The following is a 19,452-nucleotide window of genomic DNA, read 5'->3' as shown; positions in this document are numbered from 1 at the left end:
CTGACTACAACACACCGTAGGACGGACAGGTAACTAGTCAATACTACTGTATTCTGACTACAACACACCGTAGGAGGGACAGGTAACTAGTCAATACTACTGTATTCTGACTACAACACACCGTAGGACGGACAGGTAACTAGTCAATACTACTGTATTCTGACTACAACACACCGTAGGACAGGTAACTAGTCAATACTACTGTATTCTGACTACAACACACCGTAGGAGGGACAGGTAACTAGTCAATACTACTGTATTCTGACTACAACACACCGTAGGACGGACAGGTAACTAGTCAATACTACTGTATTCTGACTACACCGTAGGACGGACAGGTAACTGGTCAATACTACCGTATTCTGACTACAACACACCGTAGGAGGGACAGGTAACTAGTCAATACTACCGTATTCTGACTACAACACACCGTAGGACGGACGGGTAACTAGTCAATACTACCGTATTCTGACTACAACACACCGTAGGACGGACAGGTAACTAGTCAATATTACTGTATTCTGACTACAACACACCTTAGGACGGACAGGTAACTAGTCAATACTACTGTATTCTGACTACAACACACCGTAGGACGGACAGGTAACTAGTCAATACTACTGTATTCTGACTACAACACACCGTAGGACGGACAGGTAACTAGTCAATATTACTGTATTCTGACTACAACACACCGTAGGACGGACAGGTAACTAGTCAATACTACTGTATTCTGACTACAACACACCGTATGACGGACAGGTAACTAGTCAATACTACTGTATTCTGACTACAACACACCGTAGGACGGACAGGTAACTAGTCAATACTACTGTATTCTGACTACAACACACCGTAGGACGGACAGGTAACTAGTCAATACTACTGTATTCTGACTACACCGTAGGACAGGTAACTAGTCAATACTACTTTATTCTGACTACAACACACCGTAGGACGGACAGGTAACTAGTCAATACTACTGTATTCTGACTACAACACACCGTAGGACGGACAGGTAACTAGTCAATACTACTGTATTCTGACTACAACACACCGTAGGACGGACAGGTAACTAGTCAATACTACTGTATTCTGACTACACCGTAGGACAGGTAACTAGTCAATACTACTTTATTCTGACTACAACACACCGTAGGACGGACAGGTAACTAGTCAATACTACTGTATTCTGACTACAACACACCGTAGGACGGACAGGTAACTAGTCAATACTACTGTATTCTGACTACAACACACCGTAGGACGGACAGGTAACTAGTCAATACTACTGTATTCTGACTACAACACACCGTAGGACGGACAGGTAACTAGTCAATACTACTGTATTCTGACTACAACACACCGTAGGACGGACAGGTAACTAGTCAATACTACTGTATACTGACTACAACACACCGTAGGACGGACAGGTAACTAGTCAATACTACTGTATTCTGACTACAACACACCGTAGGACGGACAGGTAACTAGTCAATACTACTGTATTCTGACTACAACACACCGTAGGACGGACAGGTAACTAGTCAATTCTACTCAGTTGTTCTTAACTCAGTTCTACTCTGTTCTACTCGGTTCTACTCTACTCAGTTCTACTCTACTCAGTTCTACTCTACTCAGTTCTACTCTACTCTAATAAGTTCTACTCTACTCAGTTCCACTCTACTCAGTTCTACCCTACCCTACTCTACTCAGTTCTACTCTACTCAGTTCTACTCCACTCTACTCAGTTCTACTCTACTCTGTTCTACTCTACTCTGTTCTATTGTACCCAGTTCTACTCTACTCAGTTCTACCCTACTCAGTTCTACCCTACTCTACTCAGTTCCACTCTACTCAGTTCTACTCTACTCAGTTATACTCTACTCAGTTCTACCCAATTTTACTCAGTTCTACTCTACTCAGTTCTACTCTACCCTGTTCAGTTCTACTCTACTCAGTTCTACTCTGCTCAGTTCTACTCTACTCTAATAAGTTCTACTCTACTCAGTTCCACTCTACTCAGTTCTACCCTACTCAGTTCTACTCTACCCTTCCCTACCCTAATCTACTCAGTTCTACTCTACCCTACCCTACTCTACTCAGTTCTACTCTACTCAGTTCTACTCTACTCAGTTCTACTCTACTCAGTTCCACTCTACCCTGTACAGTTCTACTCTACTCTAATACGTTCTACTCTACCCAGTTCTACTCTACTCAGTTCTACTCTACTCAGTTCCACTCTACTCAGTTCTACCCTACTCAGTTCTACTCTACCCTACCCTACCCTACTCTACTCAGTGCTAATCTACTCAGTTCTACTCTACTCAGTTCCACTCTACTCAGTTCTACTCTACTCAGTTCTACCCTACTCATTTCTACTCTACCCTACCCTACCCTACTCTACTCAGTGCTAATCTACTCAGATCTACTCTACTCAGTTCTACTCTACTCAGTTCTACTCTACTCAGTTCCACTCTACTCAGTTCTACCCTACTCAGTTCTACTCTACCCTACCCTACTCTATTCTACTCAGTTCTACTCTAATCAGTCCTACTCCACTCAGATCTACCCTACTCTACTCAGTTCTACTCTACTCAGTTCTACTCTACTCTACTCAGTCCTAATCTATTCAATTCTACTCTACTCAGTCCTACTCTACTCAGTTCTACTCTACCCTGTTCAATTCTACTCTACTCAGTTCTACTGTACTCAGTTCTACTCTACTCTGTTCTACTCTACTCTGTTCTACTCTACTCTGTTCTACTCTACTCAGTTCTACTCTACTCAGTTCTACTCTACTCAGTTCTACTCTACTCAGTTCTACTCTACCCAGTTCTACTCTACTCAATTATACTGTACCCTACTGTCCTCAGCTCTACTCAGTTCTACTCTACTCAGTTCCACTCTACTCAGTTCTACTCTACTCAGTTCTACTCTACTCAGTTCCACTCTACTCAGTTCCACCCTACTCAGTTCTACTCTACCCCTCCCTACCCTACTCTACTCATTTCTAATCTACTCAGTTCTACTCTACTCAGTTCTACTCTACTCTAATAAGTTCTACTCTACTCAGTTCTACTCTACTCAGTTCTCTACTCAGTTCTACTCTACTCAGTTCTACTCTGCTCAGTTCTACCCTACTCAGTTCTACTCTACTCAGTTCTACTCTACTCAGTTCTACTCTACTCTAATAAGTTCTACTCTACTCAGTTCCACTCTACTCAGTTCTACTCTACTCAGTTCTACCCTACTATAATAAGTTCCACTCTACTCAGTTCCACTCTACTCAGTTCTTCTCTACTCAGTTCTACCCTACTCAGTTCTACTCTACCCTACCCTACTCTACTCTACTCAGTTCTACTCCAATCAGTCATACTCCACTCAGATCTATCCTTCTCTACTCAGTTCTACTCTACTCAGTTCTACTCTACTCTGTTCTATTGTACCCAGTTCTACTCTACTCAGTTCTACCCTACTCAGTTCTACCCTACTCTACTCAGTTCCACTCTACTCAGTTCTACTCTACTCAGTTATACTCTACTCAGTTCTACCCAATTTTACTCAGTTCTACTCTACTCAGTTCTACTCTACCCTGTTCAGTTCTACTCTACTCAGTTCTACTCTGCTCAGTTCTACTCTACTCTAATAAGTTCTACTCTACTCAGTTCCACTCTACTCAGTTCTACCCTACTCAGTTCTACTCTACCCTTCCCTACCCTAATCTACTCAGTTCTACTCTACCCTACCCTACTCTACTCAGTTCTACTCTACTCAGTTCTACTCTACTCAGTTCTACTCTACTCAGTTCCACTCTACCCTGTACAGTTCTACTCTACTCTAATAAGTTCTACTCTACCCAGTTCTACTCTACTCAGTTCCACTCTACTCAGTTCTACCCTACTCAGTTTTACTCTACCCTACCCTACCCTACTCTACTCAGTGCTAATCTACTCAGTTCTACTCTACTCAGTTCCACTCTACTCAGTTCTACTCTACTCAGTTCTACCCTACTCATTTCTACTCTACCCTACCCTACCCTACTCTACTCAGTGCTAATCTACTCAGATCTACTCTACTCAGTTCTACTCTACTCAGTTCTACTCTACTCAGTTCCACTCTACTCAGTTCTACCCTACTCAGTTCTACTCTACCCTACCCTACTCTATTCTACTCAGTTCTACTCTAATCAGTCCTACTCCACTCAGATCTACCCTACTCTACTCAGTTCTACTCTACTCAGTTCTACTCTACTCAGTTCTACTCTACTCAGTTCTACTCTACTCAGTTCTACTCTACCCAGTTCTACTCTACTCAATTATACTGTACCCTACTCTACTCAGTTCCACTCTACTCAGTTCTACTCTACTCAGTTCCACTCTACTCAGTTCTACTCTACTCAGTTCTACTCTACTCAGTTCCACTCTACTCAGTTCCACCCTACTCAGTTCTACTCTACCCCTCCCTACCCTACTCTACTCATTTCTAATCTACTCAGTTCTACTCTACTCAGTTCTACTCTACTCTAATAAGTTCTACTCTACTCAGTTCTACTCTACTCAGTTCTCTACTCAGTTCTACTCTACTCAGTTCTACTCTGCTCAGTTCTACCCTACTCAGTTCTACTCTACTCAGTTCTACTCTACTCAGTTCTACTCTACTCTAATAAGTTCTACTCTACTCAGTTCCACTCTACTCAGTTCTACTCTACTCAGTTCTACCCTACTATAATAAGTTCCACTCTACTCAGTTCCACTCTACTCAGTTCTTCTCTACTCAGTTCTACCCTACTCAGTTCTACTCTACCCTACCCTACTCTACTCTACTCAGTTCTACTCCAATCAGTCATACTCCACTCAGATCTATCCTTCTCTACTCAGTTCTACTCTACTCAGTTCTACTCTACTCAGTTCTACTCTACTCAGTTCCACTCTACTCAGTTCTACCCTACTCAGTTCTACCCTACTCAGTTCTACTCTACCCTACCCTACTCTACTCTACTCAGTTCTACTCCAATCAGTCCTACTCCACTCAGATCTACCCTACTCTACTCAGTTCTACTCTACACTACCCTACTCTACTCTACTCAGTTCTACTCCAATCAGTCCCACTCCACTCAGATCTACCCTACTCTACTCAGTCCTACTCTACTCAGTCCTACTCTACTCAGTCCTACTCTACTCAGTCCTACTCTACTCAGTTCTACTCTACTCAGTCCTACTCTACTCAAATCTACTCTACTCAGTCCTACTCTACTCAGTTCCACTCTACCCTGTTCAGTTCTACTCTACCCAGTTCTACTCTACTCAGTTCTACTCTACTCAGTTCCACTCTACTCAGTTCTACTCTACTCAGTTCCACTCTACTCAGTTCTACTCTACTCAGTTCTACTCTACTCAGTTCCACTCTACTCAGTTCCACCCTACTCAGTTCTACTCTACCCTTCCCTACCCTACTATACTCATTTCTAATCTACTCAGTTCTACTCTACTCAGTTCTACTCTACTCTAATAAGTTCTACTCTACTCAGTTCTACTCTACTCAGTTCTCTACTCAGTTCTACTCTACTCAGTTCTACTCTACTCAGTTCTACTCTGCTCAGTTCTACCCTACTCAGTTCTACTCTACCCGGTTCTACTCTACTCAGTTCTACTCTACTCTAATAAGTTCTACTCTACTCAGTTCCACTCTACTCAGTTCTACTCTACTCAGTTCTACCCTACTATAATAAGTTCCACTCTACTCAGTTCCACTCTACTCAGTTCTTCTCTACTCAGTTCTACCCTACTCAGTTCTACTCTACCCTACCCTACTCTACTCTACTCAGTTCTACTCCAATCAGTTCTACTCCACTCAGATCTATCCTACTCTACTCAGTTCTACTCTACTCAGTTCTACTCTACTCAGTTCCACTCTACTCAGTTCTACCCTACTCAGTTCTACTCTACCCTACCCTACTCTACTCTACTCAGTTCTACTCCAATCAGTCCTACTCCACTCAGATCTACCCTACTCTACTCAGTTCTACTCTACCCTACCCTACTCTACTCTACTCAGTTCTACTCCAATCAGTCCTACTCCACTCAGATCTACCCTACTCTACTCAGTTCTACTCTACTCAGTTCTACTCTACTCAGTTCTACTCTACTCAGTTCTACTCTACTCAGTCCTACTCTACTCAGTCCTACTCTACTCAGTCCTACTCTACTCAAAACTACTCTACTCAGTCCTACTCTACTCAGTTCCACTCTACCCTGTTCAGTTCTACTCTACCCAGTTCTACTCTACTCAGTTCTACTCTACTCAGTTCTACTCTACTCTAATAAGTTCTACTCTACTCAGTTCCACTCTACTCAGTTCTACTCTACTCAGTCCTACTCTACTCAGTCCTACTCTTCTACTCTACCCAGTTCTACTCTACTCAGTTCTACTCTACTCAGTTCCACTCTACTCAGTTCTACTCTACTCAGTTCCACTCTACTCAGTTCTACTCTACTCAGTTCTCCTCTACTCAGTTCCACTCTACTCAGTTCCACCCTACTCAGTTCTACTCTACCCTTCCCTACCCTACTATACTCATTTCTAATCTACTCAGTTCTACTCTACTCAGTACTACTCTACTCTAATAAGTTCTACTCTACTCAGTTCTTTACTCAGTTCTACTCTACTCAGTTCTACTCTGCTCAGTTCTACTCTGCTCAGTTCTACCCTACTCAGTTCTACTCTACCCGGTTCTACTCTACTCAGTTCTACTCTAATAAGTTCTACTCTACTCAGTTCTACTCTACTCAGTTCTACTCTACTCAGTTCTACCCTACTATAATAAGTTCCACTCTACTCAGTTCCACTCTACTCAGTTCTTCTCTACTCAGTTCTACCCTACTCAGTTCTACTCTACCCTACCCTACTCTACTCTACTCAGTTCTACTCCAATCAGTCCTACTCCACTCAGATCTATCCTACTCTACTCAGTTCTACTCTACTCAGTTCTACTCTACTCAGTTCTACTCTACTCAGTTCTACTCTACTCAGTTCCACTCTACTAAGTTCTACCCTACTCAGTTCTACTCTACCCTACCCTACTCTACTCTACTCAGTTCTACTCCAATCAGTCCTACTCCACTCAGATCTACCCTACTCTACTCAGTTCTACTCTACCCTACCCTACTCTACTCTACTCAGTTCTACTCCAATCAGTCCTACTCCACTCAGATCTACCCTACTCTACTCAGTTCTACTCTACTCAGTTCTACTCTACTCAGTTCTACTCTACTCAGTCCTACTCTACTCAGTCCTACTCTACTCAGTCCTACTCTACTCAGTCCTACTCTACTCAGTTCTACTCTACTCAAAACTACTCTACTCAGTCCTACTCTACTCAGTTCCACTCTACCCTGTTCAGTTCTACTCTACCCAGTTCTACTCTACTCAGTTCTACTCTACTCAGTTCTACTCTACTCTAATAAGTTCTACTCTACTCAGTTCCACTCTACTCAGTTCTACTCTACTCAGTCCTACTCTACTCAGTCCTACTCTACTCAGTCCTACTCTACTCAGTTCTACTCTACTCAGTTCTACCCTACTCAGTTCTACTCTACTCAGTTCTACTCATCTCAGTCATACTGTAATCTACTCAGTTCTACTCTACTCAGTACTACTGTTCCACTCTACTCAGCCCTACTCTACTCAGTTCTACCCTACTCTACTCAGTTCTACCCTACTATACTCAGTTCTACTCTACTCAGTTGTACTCTACTCAGTTCTACTCTACTCAGTTCTACTCTACTCAGTTCCACTCTACTCAGTTCTACCCTACTCAGTTCTACTCTACCCTACCCTACTCTACTCTACTCAGTTCTACTCCAATCAGTCCTACTCCACTCAGATCTACCCTACTCTACTCAGTTCTACTCTACCCTACCCTACTCTACTCTACTCAGTTCTACTCCAATCAGTCCTACTCCACTCAGATCTACCCTACTCTACTCAGTTCTACTCTACTCAGTTCTACTCTACTCAGTTCTACTCTACTCAGTTCTACTCTACTCAGTCCTACTCTACTCAGTCCTACTCTACTCAGTCCTACTCTACTCAAAACTACTCTACTCAGTCCTACTCTACTCAGTTCCACTCTACCCTGTTCAGTTCTACTCTACCCAGTTCTACTCTACTCAGTTCTACTCTACTCAGTTCTACTCTACTCTAATAAGTTCTACTCTACTCAGTTCCACTCTACTCAGTTCTACTCTACTCAGTCCTACTCTACTCAGTCCTACTCTTCTACTCTACCCAGTTCTACTCTACTCAGTTCTACTCTACTCAGTTCCACTCTACTCAGTTCTACTCTACTCAGTTCCACTCTACTCAGTTCTACTCTACTCAGTTCTCCTCTACTCAGTTCCACTCTACTCAGTTCCACCCTACTCAGTTCTACTCTACCCTTCCCTACCCTACTATACTCATTTCTAATCTACTCAGTTCTACTCTACTCAGTACTACTCTACTCTAATAAGTTCTACTCTACTCAGTTCTTTACTCAGTTCTACTCTACTCAGTTCTACTCTGCTCAGTTCTACTCTGCTCAGTTCTACCCTACTCAGTTCTACTCTACCCGGTTCTACTCTACTCAGTTCTACTCTAATAAGTTCTACTCTACTCAGTTCTACTCTACTCAGTTCTACTCTACTCAGTTCTACCCTACTATAATAAGTTCCACTCTACTCAGTTCCACTCTACTCAGTTCTTCTCTACTCAGTTCTACCCTACTCAGTTCTACTCTACCCTACCCTACTCTACTCTACTCAGTTCTACTCCAATCAGTCCTACTCCACTCAGATCTATCCTACTCTACTCAGTTCTACTCTACTCAGTTCTACTCTACTCAGTTCTACTCTACTCAGTTCTACTCTACTCAGTTCCACTCTACTAAGTTCTACCCTACTCAGTTCTACTCTACCCTACCCTACTCTACTCTACTCAGTTCTACTCCAATCAGTCCTACTCCACTCAGATCTACCCTACTCTACTCAGTTCTACTCTACCCTACCCTACTCTACTCTACTCAGTTCTACTCCAATCAGTCCTACTCCACTCAGATCTACCCTACTCTACTCAGTTCTACTCTACTCAGTTCTACTCTACTCAGTTCTACTCTACTCAGTCCTACTCTACTCAGTCCTACTCTACTCAGTCCTACTCTACTCAGTCCTACTCTACTCAGTTCTACTCTACTCAAAACTACTCTACTCAGTCCTACTCTACTCAGTTCCACTCTACCCTGTTCAGTTCTACTCTACCCAGTTCTACTCTACTCAGTTCTACTCTACTCAGTTCTACTCTACTCTAATAAGTTCTACTCTACTCAGTTCCACTCTACTCAGTTCTACTCTACTCAGTCCTACTCTACTCAGTCCTACTCTACTCAGTTCTACTCTACTCAGTTCTACTCTACTCAGTTCCACTCTACTCAGTTCTACCCTACTCAGTTCTACCCTACTCAGTTCTACTCTACCCTACCCTACTCTACTCTACTCTACTCAGTTCTACTCCAATCAGTCCTACTCCACCCAGATCTACCCTACTCTACTCAGTTCTACTCTACCCTACCCTACTCTACTCTACTCAGTTCTACTCCAATCAGTCCCACTCCACTCAGATCTACCCTACTCTACTCAGTTCTACTCTACTCTGTCCTACTCTACTCAGTCCTACTCTACTCAGTCCTACTCTACTCAGTTCTACTCTACTCAGTCCTACTCTACTCAAATCTACTCTACTCAGTCCTACTCTACTCAGTTCCACTCTACCCTGTTCAGTTCTACTCTACCCAGTTCTACTCTACTCAGTTCTACTCTACTCAGTTCTACTCTACTCAGTCCTACTCTACTCAGTTCTACTCTACTCAAAACTACTCTACTCAGTCCTACTCTACTCAGTTCCACTCTACCCTGTTCAGTTCTACTCTACTCAGTTCTACTCTACTCAGTTCTACTCTACTCTAATAAGTTCTACTCTACTCAGTTCCACTCTACTCAGTTCTACTCTACTCAGTCCTACTCTACTCAGTCCTACTCTACTCAGTTCTACTCTACTCAGTTCTACTCTACTCAGTTCCACTCTACTCAGTTCCACTCTACTCAGTTCTACCCTACTCAGTTCTACCCTACTCAGTTCTACTCTACCCTACCCTACTCTACTCTACTCAGTTCTACTCCAATCAGTCCTACTCCACCCAGATCTACCCTACTCTACTCAGTTCTACTCTACCCTACCCTACTCTACTCTACTCAGTTCTACTCCAATCAGTCCCACTCCACTCAGATCTACCCTACTCTACTCAGTTCTACTCTACTCAGTCCTACTCTACTCAGTCCTACTCTACTCAGTCCTACTCTACTCAGTTCTACTCTACTCAGTTCCACTCTACTCAGTTCTACCCTACTCAGTTCTACCCTACTCAGTTCTACTCTACCCTACCCTACTCTACTCTACTCAGTTCTACTCCAATCAGTCCTACTCCACCCAGATCTACCCTACTCTACTCAGTTCTACTCTACCCTACCCTACTCTACTCTACTCAGTTCTACTCCAATCAGTCCCACTCCACTCAGATCTACCCTACTCTACTCAGTTCTACTCTACTCTGTCCTACTCTACTCAGTCCTACTCTACTCAGTTCCACTCTACTCAGTTCCACTCTACTCAGTTCTACCCTACTCAGTTCTACTCTACCCTACCCAACTCTACTCTACTCAGTTCTACTCCAATCAGTCCCACTCCACTCAGATCTACCCTACTCTACTCAGTTCTACTCTAATCAGTTCTACTCTACTCAGTTCTACTCTACTCAGTTCTACTCTACTCAGTTCTACTCTACTCTAATAAGTTCTACTCTACTCAGTTCCACTCTTCTCAGTTCTACTCTACTCAGTTCTACTCTACTCAGTTCCACTCTACTCAGTTCTACCCTACTCAGTTCTACTCTACCCTTCCCCACCCTACTCTACTCAGTTCTAATCTACTCAGTTCTACTCTACTCAGTTCTACTCTACTCTAATAGGTTCTACTCTACTCAGTTCCACTCTACTCAGTTCTAATCTACTCAGTTCTACTCTACTCAGTTCTACTCTACTCTAATAGGTTCTACTCTACTCAGTTCCACTCTACTCAGTTCCACTCTACTCAGTTCTACCCTACTCAGTTCTACTCTACCCTTCCCCACCCTACTCTACTCAGTTCTAATCTACTCAGTTCTACTCTACTCAGTTCTACTCTACTCTAATAGGTTCTACTCTACTCAGTTCCACTCTACTCAGCCCTACTCTACTCAGTCATACTCTACTCTACTCAGCCCTACTCTACTCAGTTCTACTCTACACTACCCTACTCTACTCTACTCAGTTCTACTCCAATCAGTCATACTCCACTCAGATCTACCCTACTCTACTCAGTCCTACTCTACTCAGTCCTACTCTACTCAGTCCTACTCTACTCAGTCCTACTCTACTCAGTTCTACTCTACTCAGTCCTACTCTACTCAAATCTACTCTACTCAGTCCTACTCTACTCAGTTCCACTCTACCCTGTTCAGTTCTACTCTACCCAGTTCTACTCTACTCAGTTCTACTCTACTCAGTTCCACTCTACTCAGTTCTACTCTACTCAGTTCCACTCTACTCAGTTCCACTCTACTCAGTTCTACTCTACTCAGTTCTACTCTACTCAGTTCCACTCTACTCAGTTCCACCCTACTCAGTTCTACTCTACCCTTCCCTACCCTACTATACTCATTTCTAATCTACTCAGTTCTACTCTACTCAGTTCTACTCTACTCTAATAAGTTCTACTCTACTCAGTTCTACTCTACTCAGTTCTCTACTCAGTTCTACTCTACTCAGTTCTACTCTACTCAGTTCTACTCTGCTCAGTTCTACCCTACTCAGTTCTACTCTACCCGGTTCTACTCTACTCAGTTCTACTCTACTCTAATAAGTTCTACTCTACTCAGTTCCACTCTACTCAGTTCTACTCTACTCAGTTCTACCCTACTATAATAAGTTCCACTCTACTCAGTTCCACTCTACTCAGTTCTTCTCTACTCAGTTCTACCCTACTCAGTTCTACTCTACCCTACCCTACTCTACTCTACTCAGTTCTACTCCAATCAGTTCTACTCCACTCAGATCTATCCTACTCTACTCAGTTCTACTCTACTCAGTTCTACTCTACTCAGTTCCACTCTACTCAGTTCTACCCTACTCAGTTCTACTCTACCCTACCCTACTCTACTCTACTCAGTTCTACTCCAATCAGTCCTACTCCACTCAGATCTACCCTACTCTACTCAGTTCTACTCTACCCTACCCTACTCTACTCTACTCAGTTCTACTCCAATCAGTCCTACTCCACTCAGATCTACCCTACTCTACTCAGTTCTACTCTACTCAGTTCTACTCTACTCAGTTCTACTCTACTCAGTTCTACTCTACTCAGTCCTACTCTACTCAGTCCTACTCTACTCAGTCCTACTCTACTCAAAACTACTCTACTCAGTCCTACTCTACTCAGTTCCACTCTACCCTGTTCAGTTCTACTCTACCCAGTTCTACTCTACTCAGTTCTACTCTACTCAGTTCTACTCTACTCTAATAAGTTCTACTCTACTCAGTTCCACTCTACTCAGTTCTACTCTACTCAGTCCTACTCTACTCAGTCCTACTCTTCTACTCTACCCAGTTCTACTCTACTCAGTTCTACTCTACTCAGTTCCACTCTACTCAGTTCTACTCTACTCAGTTCCACTCTACTCAGTTCTACTCTACTCAGTTCTCCTCTACTCAGTTCCACTCTACTCAGTTCCACCCTACTCAGTTCTACTCTACCCTTCCCTACCCTACTATACTCATTTCTAATCTACTCAGTTCTACTCTACTCAGTACTACTCTACTCTAATAAGTTCTACTCTACTCAGTTCTTTACTCAGTTCTACTCTACTCAGTTCTACTCTGCTCAGTTATACTCTGCTCAGTTCTACCCTACTCAGTTCTACTCTACCCGGTTCTACTCTACTCAGTTCTACTCTAATAAGTTCTACTCTACTCAGTTCTACTCTACTCAGTTCTACTCTACTCAGTTCTACCCTACTATAATAAGTTCCACTCTACTCAGTTCCACTCTACTCAGTTCTTCTCTACTCAGTTCTACCCTACTCAGTTCTACTCTACCCTACCCTACTCTACTCTACTCAGTTCTACTCCAATCAGTCCTACTCCACTCAGATCTATCCTACTCTACTCAGTTCTACTCTACTCAGTTCTACTCTACTCAGTTCTACTCTACTCAGTTCTACTCTACTCAGTTCCACTCTACTAAGTTCTACCCTACTCAGTTCTACTCTACCCTACCCTACTCTACTCTACTCAGTTCTACTCCAATCAGTCCTACTCCACTCAGATCTACCCTACTCTACTCAGTTCTACTCTACCCTACCCTACTCTACTCTACTCAGTTCTACTCCAATCAGTCCTACTCCACTCAGATCTACCCTACTCTACTCAGTTCTACTCTACTCAGTTCTACTCTACTCAGTTCTACTCTACTCAGTCCTACTCTACTCAGTCCTACTCTACTCAGTCCTACTCTACTCAGTCCTACTCTACTCAGTTCTACTCTACTCAAAACTACTCTACTCAGTCCTACTCTACTCAGTTCCACTCTACCCTGTTCAGTTCTACTCTACCCAGTTCTACTCTACTCAGTTCTACTCTACTCAGTTCTACTCTACTCTAATAAGTTCTACTCTACTCAGTTCCACTCTACTCAGTTCTACTCTACTCAGTCCTACTCTACTCAGTCCTACTCTACTCAGTTCTACTCTACTCAGTTCTACTCTACTCAGTTCCACTCTACTCAGTTCTACCCTACTCAGTTCTACCCTACTCAGTTCTACTCTACCCTACCCTACTCTACTCTACTCTACTCAGTTCTACTCCAATCAGTCCTACTCCACCCAGATCTACCCTACTCTACTCAGTTCTACTCTACCCTACCCTACTCTACTCTACTCAGTTCTACTCCAATCAGTCCCACTCCACTCAGATCTACCCTACTCTACTCAGTTCTACTCTACTCTGTCCTACTCTACTCAGTCCTACTCTACTCAGTCCTACTCTACTCAGTTCTACTCTACTCAGTCCTACTCTACTCAAATCTACTCTACTCAGTCCTACTCTACTCAGTTCCACTCTACCCTGTTCAGTTCTACTCTACCCAGTTCTACTCTACTCAGTTCTACTCTACTCAGTTCTACTCTACTCAGTCCTACTCTACTCAGTTCTACTCTACTCAAAACTACTCTACTCAGTCCTACTCTACTCAGTTCCACTCTACCCTGTTCAGTTCTACTCTACTCAGTTCTACTCTACTCAGTTCTACTCTACTCTAATAAGTTCTACTCTACTCAGTTCCACTCTACTCAGTTCTACTCTACTCAGTCCTACTCTACTCAGTCCTACTCTACTCAGTTCTACTCTACTCAGTTCTACTCTACTCAGTTCCACTCTACTCAGTTCCACTCTACTCAGTTCTACCCTACTCAGTTCTACCCTACTCAGTTCTACTCTACCCTACCCTACTCTACTCTACTCAGTTCTACTCCAATCAGTCCTACTCCACCCAGATCTACCCTACTCTACTCAGTTCTACTCTACCCTACCCTACTCTACTCTACTCAGTTCTACTCCAATCAGTCCCACTCCACTCAGATCTACCCTACTCTACTCAGTTCTACTCTACTCAGTCCTACTCTACTCAGTCCTACTCTACTCAGTCCTACTCTACTCAGTTCTACTCTACTCAGTTCCACTCTACTCAGTTCTACCCTACTCAGTTCTACCCTACTCAGTTCTACTCTACCCTACCCTACTCTACTCTACTCAGTTCTACTCCAATCAGTCCTACTCCACCCAGATCTACCCTACTCTACTCAGTTCTACTCTACCCTACCCTACTCTACTCTACTCAGTTCTACTCCAATCAGTCCCACTCCACTCAGATCTACCCTACTCTACTCAGTTCTACTCTACTCTGTCCTACTCTACTCAGTCCTACTCTACTCAGTTCCACTCTACTCAGTTCCACTCTACTCAGTTCTACCCTACTCAGTTCTACTCTACCCTACCCAACTCTACTCAGTTCTACTCTAATCAGTTCTACTCTACTCAGTTCTACTCTACTCAGTTCTACTCTACTCAGTTCTACTCTACTCTAATAAGTTCTACTCTACTCAGTTCCACTCTTCTCAGTTCTACTCTACTCAGTTCTACTCTACTCAGTTCCACTCTACTCAGTTCTACCCTACTCAGTTCTACTCTACCCTTCCCCACCCTACTCTACTCAGTTCTAATCTACTCAGTTCTACTCTACTCAGTTCTACTCTACTCTAATAGGTTCTACTCTACTCAGTTCCACTCTACTCAGTTCTAATCTACTCAGTTCTACTCTACTCAGTTCTACTCTACTCTAATAGGTTCTACTCTACTCAGTTCCACTCTACTCAGTTCCACTCTACTCAGTTCTACCCTACTCAGTTCTACTCTACCCTTCCCCACCCTACTCTACTCAGTTCTAATCTACTCAGTTCTACTCTACTCAGTTCTACTCTACTCTAATAGGTTCTACTCTACTCAGTTCCACTCTACTCAGCCCTACTCTACTCAGTCATACTCTACTCTACTCAGCCCTACTCTACTCAGTTCTACCCTACTCAGTTCTACTCTACTCAGTTCTACTCATCTCAGTCATACTGTAATCTACTCAGTTCTACTCTACTCAGTACTACTGTTCCACTCTACTCAGCCCTACTCTACTCAGTTCTACCCTACTCTACTCAGTTCTACCCTACTATACTCAGTTCTACTCTACTCAGTTGTACTCTACTCAGTTCTACCCCACTCTACTCTGTCCTACCCTACTCTACTCAGTCTTACTCTACTCAGTTCTACCCTACTCTACTCCGTTCTACCCTACTCTACTCAGTCCTACTCTACTCATTTATACTGTTCCACTCTACTCAGTTCTACTGTTCCACTCTACTCAGTCCTACTCTACTCTACTCCGTTCTACCCTACTCTACTCAGTCCTACTCTACTCAGTTCTACCCTACTCAGTTCTACTGTTCCACTCTACTCAGTCCTACCCTACTCTACTCAGTTCTACTGTTCTACCCTACTCAGTTCTACTGTTCCACTCTACTCAGTCCTACCCTACCCTACTCAGTTCTACCCTACTCTACTCAATCCTACTCTACTCAGTTCTACCCTACTCTACTCAGTTATACTGTACTCAGTTCTACTCTACTCAGTTCTACTGTTCCACTCTACTCAGCCCTACTCTACTCAGTTCTACCCTACTCTACTCAGTTCTACTCTACTCAGTTGTACTCTACTCTGTCCTACCCTACTCTACTCAGTCTTACTCTACTCAGTTCTACCCTACTCTACTCCGTTCTACCCCACTCTACTCTGTCCTACCCTACTCTACTCAGTCCTACTCTACTCTACTCAGTCCTACTCTACTCAGTTCTACCCTACTCTACTCAGTTCTACCCTACTCTACTCAGTCCTACTCTACTCAGTTCTACCCTACTCGACTCAGTTCTACCCTACTCAGCTCAGTCCTACTCTACTCAGTTCTACCCTACTCTACTCAGTTCTACTCTACTCAGCTCTACTCTACTTTATGGTACTCTACTCTTTTTTATTCCAGAGTACATGATAACGATGTATGATACGAAGACACAGGAGCTGAGGTGGAACGCCACGTACAATGACTACTCTGCCCCGCCGTACGATGAGAAACACGACTACAGTACGTTAACACAATGATAATATAATATAGTACAGTATGTACACAATGATAATGTGATATACTACAGTAGGTACACAATGATAATATACTGTACTACAGTAGGTACACAATGATAATAAAATATACTACAGTAGGTACACAATGATAATATAATATACTACAATAGGTACACAATGATAATATGATGTACTACAGTAGGTACACAATGATAATATAATATACTACAGTAGGTACACAATGATAATATAGTGTACTACAGTAGGTACACAATGATAATATAATGTACTACAGTAGGTACACAATGATAATATACTGTACTACAGTAGGTACACAATGATAATATAGTGTACTACAGTAGATACACAATGATAATATAATATACTACAGTAGGTACACAATGATAATATACTGTACTACAGTAGGTATACACAATGATAATATAGTGTACTACAGTAGATACACAATGATAATATAATATACTACAGTAGGTACACAATGATAATATAATATACTACAGTAGGTACACAATGATAATATAATATACTACAATAGGTACACAATGATAATATGATGTACTACAGTAGGTACACAATGATAATATAATATACTACAGTAGGTACACAATGATAATATAGTGTACTACAGTAGGTACACAATGATAATATAATGTACTACAGTAGGTACACAATGATAATATACTGTACTACAGTAGGTACACAATGATAATATACTGTACTACAGTAGGTACACAATGATAATATGATGTACTACAGTAGGTACACAATGATAATATAATATACTACAGTAGGTACACAATGATAATATAATATACTACAGTAGGTACACAATGATAATATAATATACTACAGTAGTTACACAATGATAATATAATATACTACAGTAGGTACACAATGATAATATAGTGTACTACAGTAGGTACACAATGATAATCTAATATACTACAGTAGGTACACAATGATAATATACTACAGTAGGTACACAATGATAATATAATATACTACAGTTGGTACACAATGATAATATAGTGTACTACAGTAGGTACACAATGATAATATAATATACTACAGTAGGTACACAATGATAATATAGTGTACTACAGTAGGTACACAATGATAATATAATATACTACAGTAGGTACACAATGATAATATAATATACTACAGTAGGTACACAATGATAATATAATATACTACAGTAGGTACACAATGATAATATAATGTACTACAGTAGGTACACAATGATAATATAATATACTACAGTAGGTACACAATGATAATATACTACAGTAGGTACACAATGATAATCTAATATACTACAGTAGGTACACAATGATAATATACTACAGTAGGTACACAATGATAATATAATATACTACAGTAGGTACACAATGATAATATAGTGTACTACAGTAGGTACACAATGATAATATAATATACTACAGTAGGTACACAATGATAATATAATATACTACAGTAGGTACACAATGATAATATAATATACTACAGTAGGTACACAATGATAATATAATGTACTACAGTAGGTACACAATGATAATATACTACAGTAGGTACACAATGATAATATACTACAGTAGGTACACAATGATAATATAATATAGTACATTAGGTACACAATGATAATATAATATACTACAGTAGATACACAATGATAATATAATATTCTACAGTAGGTACACCATTATAATATAATATACTACAGTAGGTACACAATGATAGTATAATATACTACAGTAGGTACACAATGATAATATACTGTACTACAGTAGGTACACAATGATAATATAATATACTACAGTAGGTACACAATGATAATATAATGTAGTACAGTAGGTATACACAATGATAATATAGTGTACTACAGTAGGTACACAATGATACTATAGTGTACTACAGTAGGTACACAATGATAATATAGTGTACTACAGTAGGTACACAATGATAATATAATATACTACAGTAGGTACACAATGATAATATACTACAGTAGGTATACACAATGATAATATAATGTACTACAGTAGGTACTCAATGATAATATAATTTACTACAGTAGGTACACAATGATAATATAATATACTACAGTAGGTACACAATGATAATATACTACAGTAGGTACACAATGATAATATACTACAGTAGGTATACACAATGATAATATAATATACTACAGTAGGTACACAATGATAATATAATATACTACAGTAGGTACACAATGATAATATGATGTACTACAGTAGATACACAATGATAATATAATATAGTACAGTAGATACACAATGATAATATAGTGTACTACAGTAGATACACAATGATAATATAATATGCTACAGTAGGTACACAATGATAATATAATGTACTACAGTAGGTACACAATGATAATATACTGTACTAAAGTAGGTACACAATGATAATATGATGTACTACAGTAGATACACAATGATAATATAATATACTACAGTAGGTACACAATGATAATATAATATACTACAGTAGGTACACAATGATAATATAATATACTACAGTAGGTACACAATGATAATATAAT

At 41.1% G+C, this 19,452-nt stretch overlaps 1 protein-coding gene across 1 annotated transcript in view; it reads left to right on the top strand.

Moving 5' to 3' along the window:
- The window catches only part of LOC129839198 (serine/threonine-protein kinase/endoribonuclease IRE1-like), a 59,071-nt gene that overhangs the window by 19,406 nt on the left and 20,213 nt on the right, over nt 1-19,452 (top strand). Inside the window, exon 7 of the mRNA XM_055906505.1 lies at nt 16,765-16,866. Coding sequence (XP_055762480.1) covers nt 16,765-16,866 — 102 coding nt within the window. The remainder of the gene's footprint in view (nt 1-16,764; nt 16,867-19,452) is intronic.

The sequence above is a fragment of the Salvelinus fontinalis genome, chromosome 40 (genome assembly GCF_029448725.1).
Source record: "Salvelinus fontinalis isolate EN_2023a chromosome 40, ASM2944872v1, whole genome shotgun sequence".
In the NCBI taxonomy this organism is placed as follows: domain Eukaryota; kingdom Metazoa; phylum Chordata; class Actinopteri; order Salmoniformes; family Salmonidae; genus Salvelinus; species Salvelinus fontinalis.
This window is presented reverse-complemented; position numbering and strand designations above follow the sequence as displayed.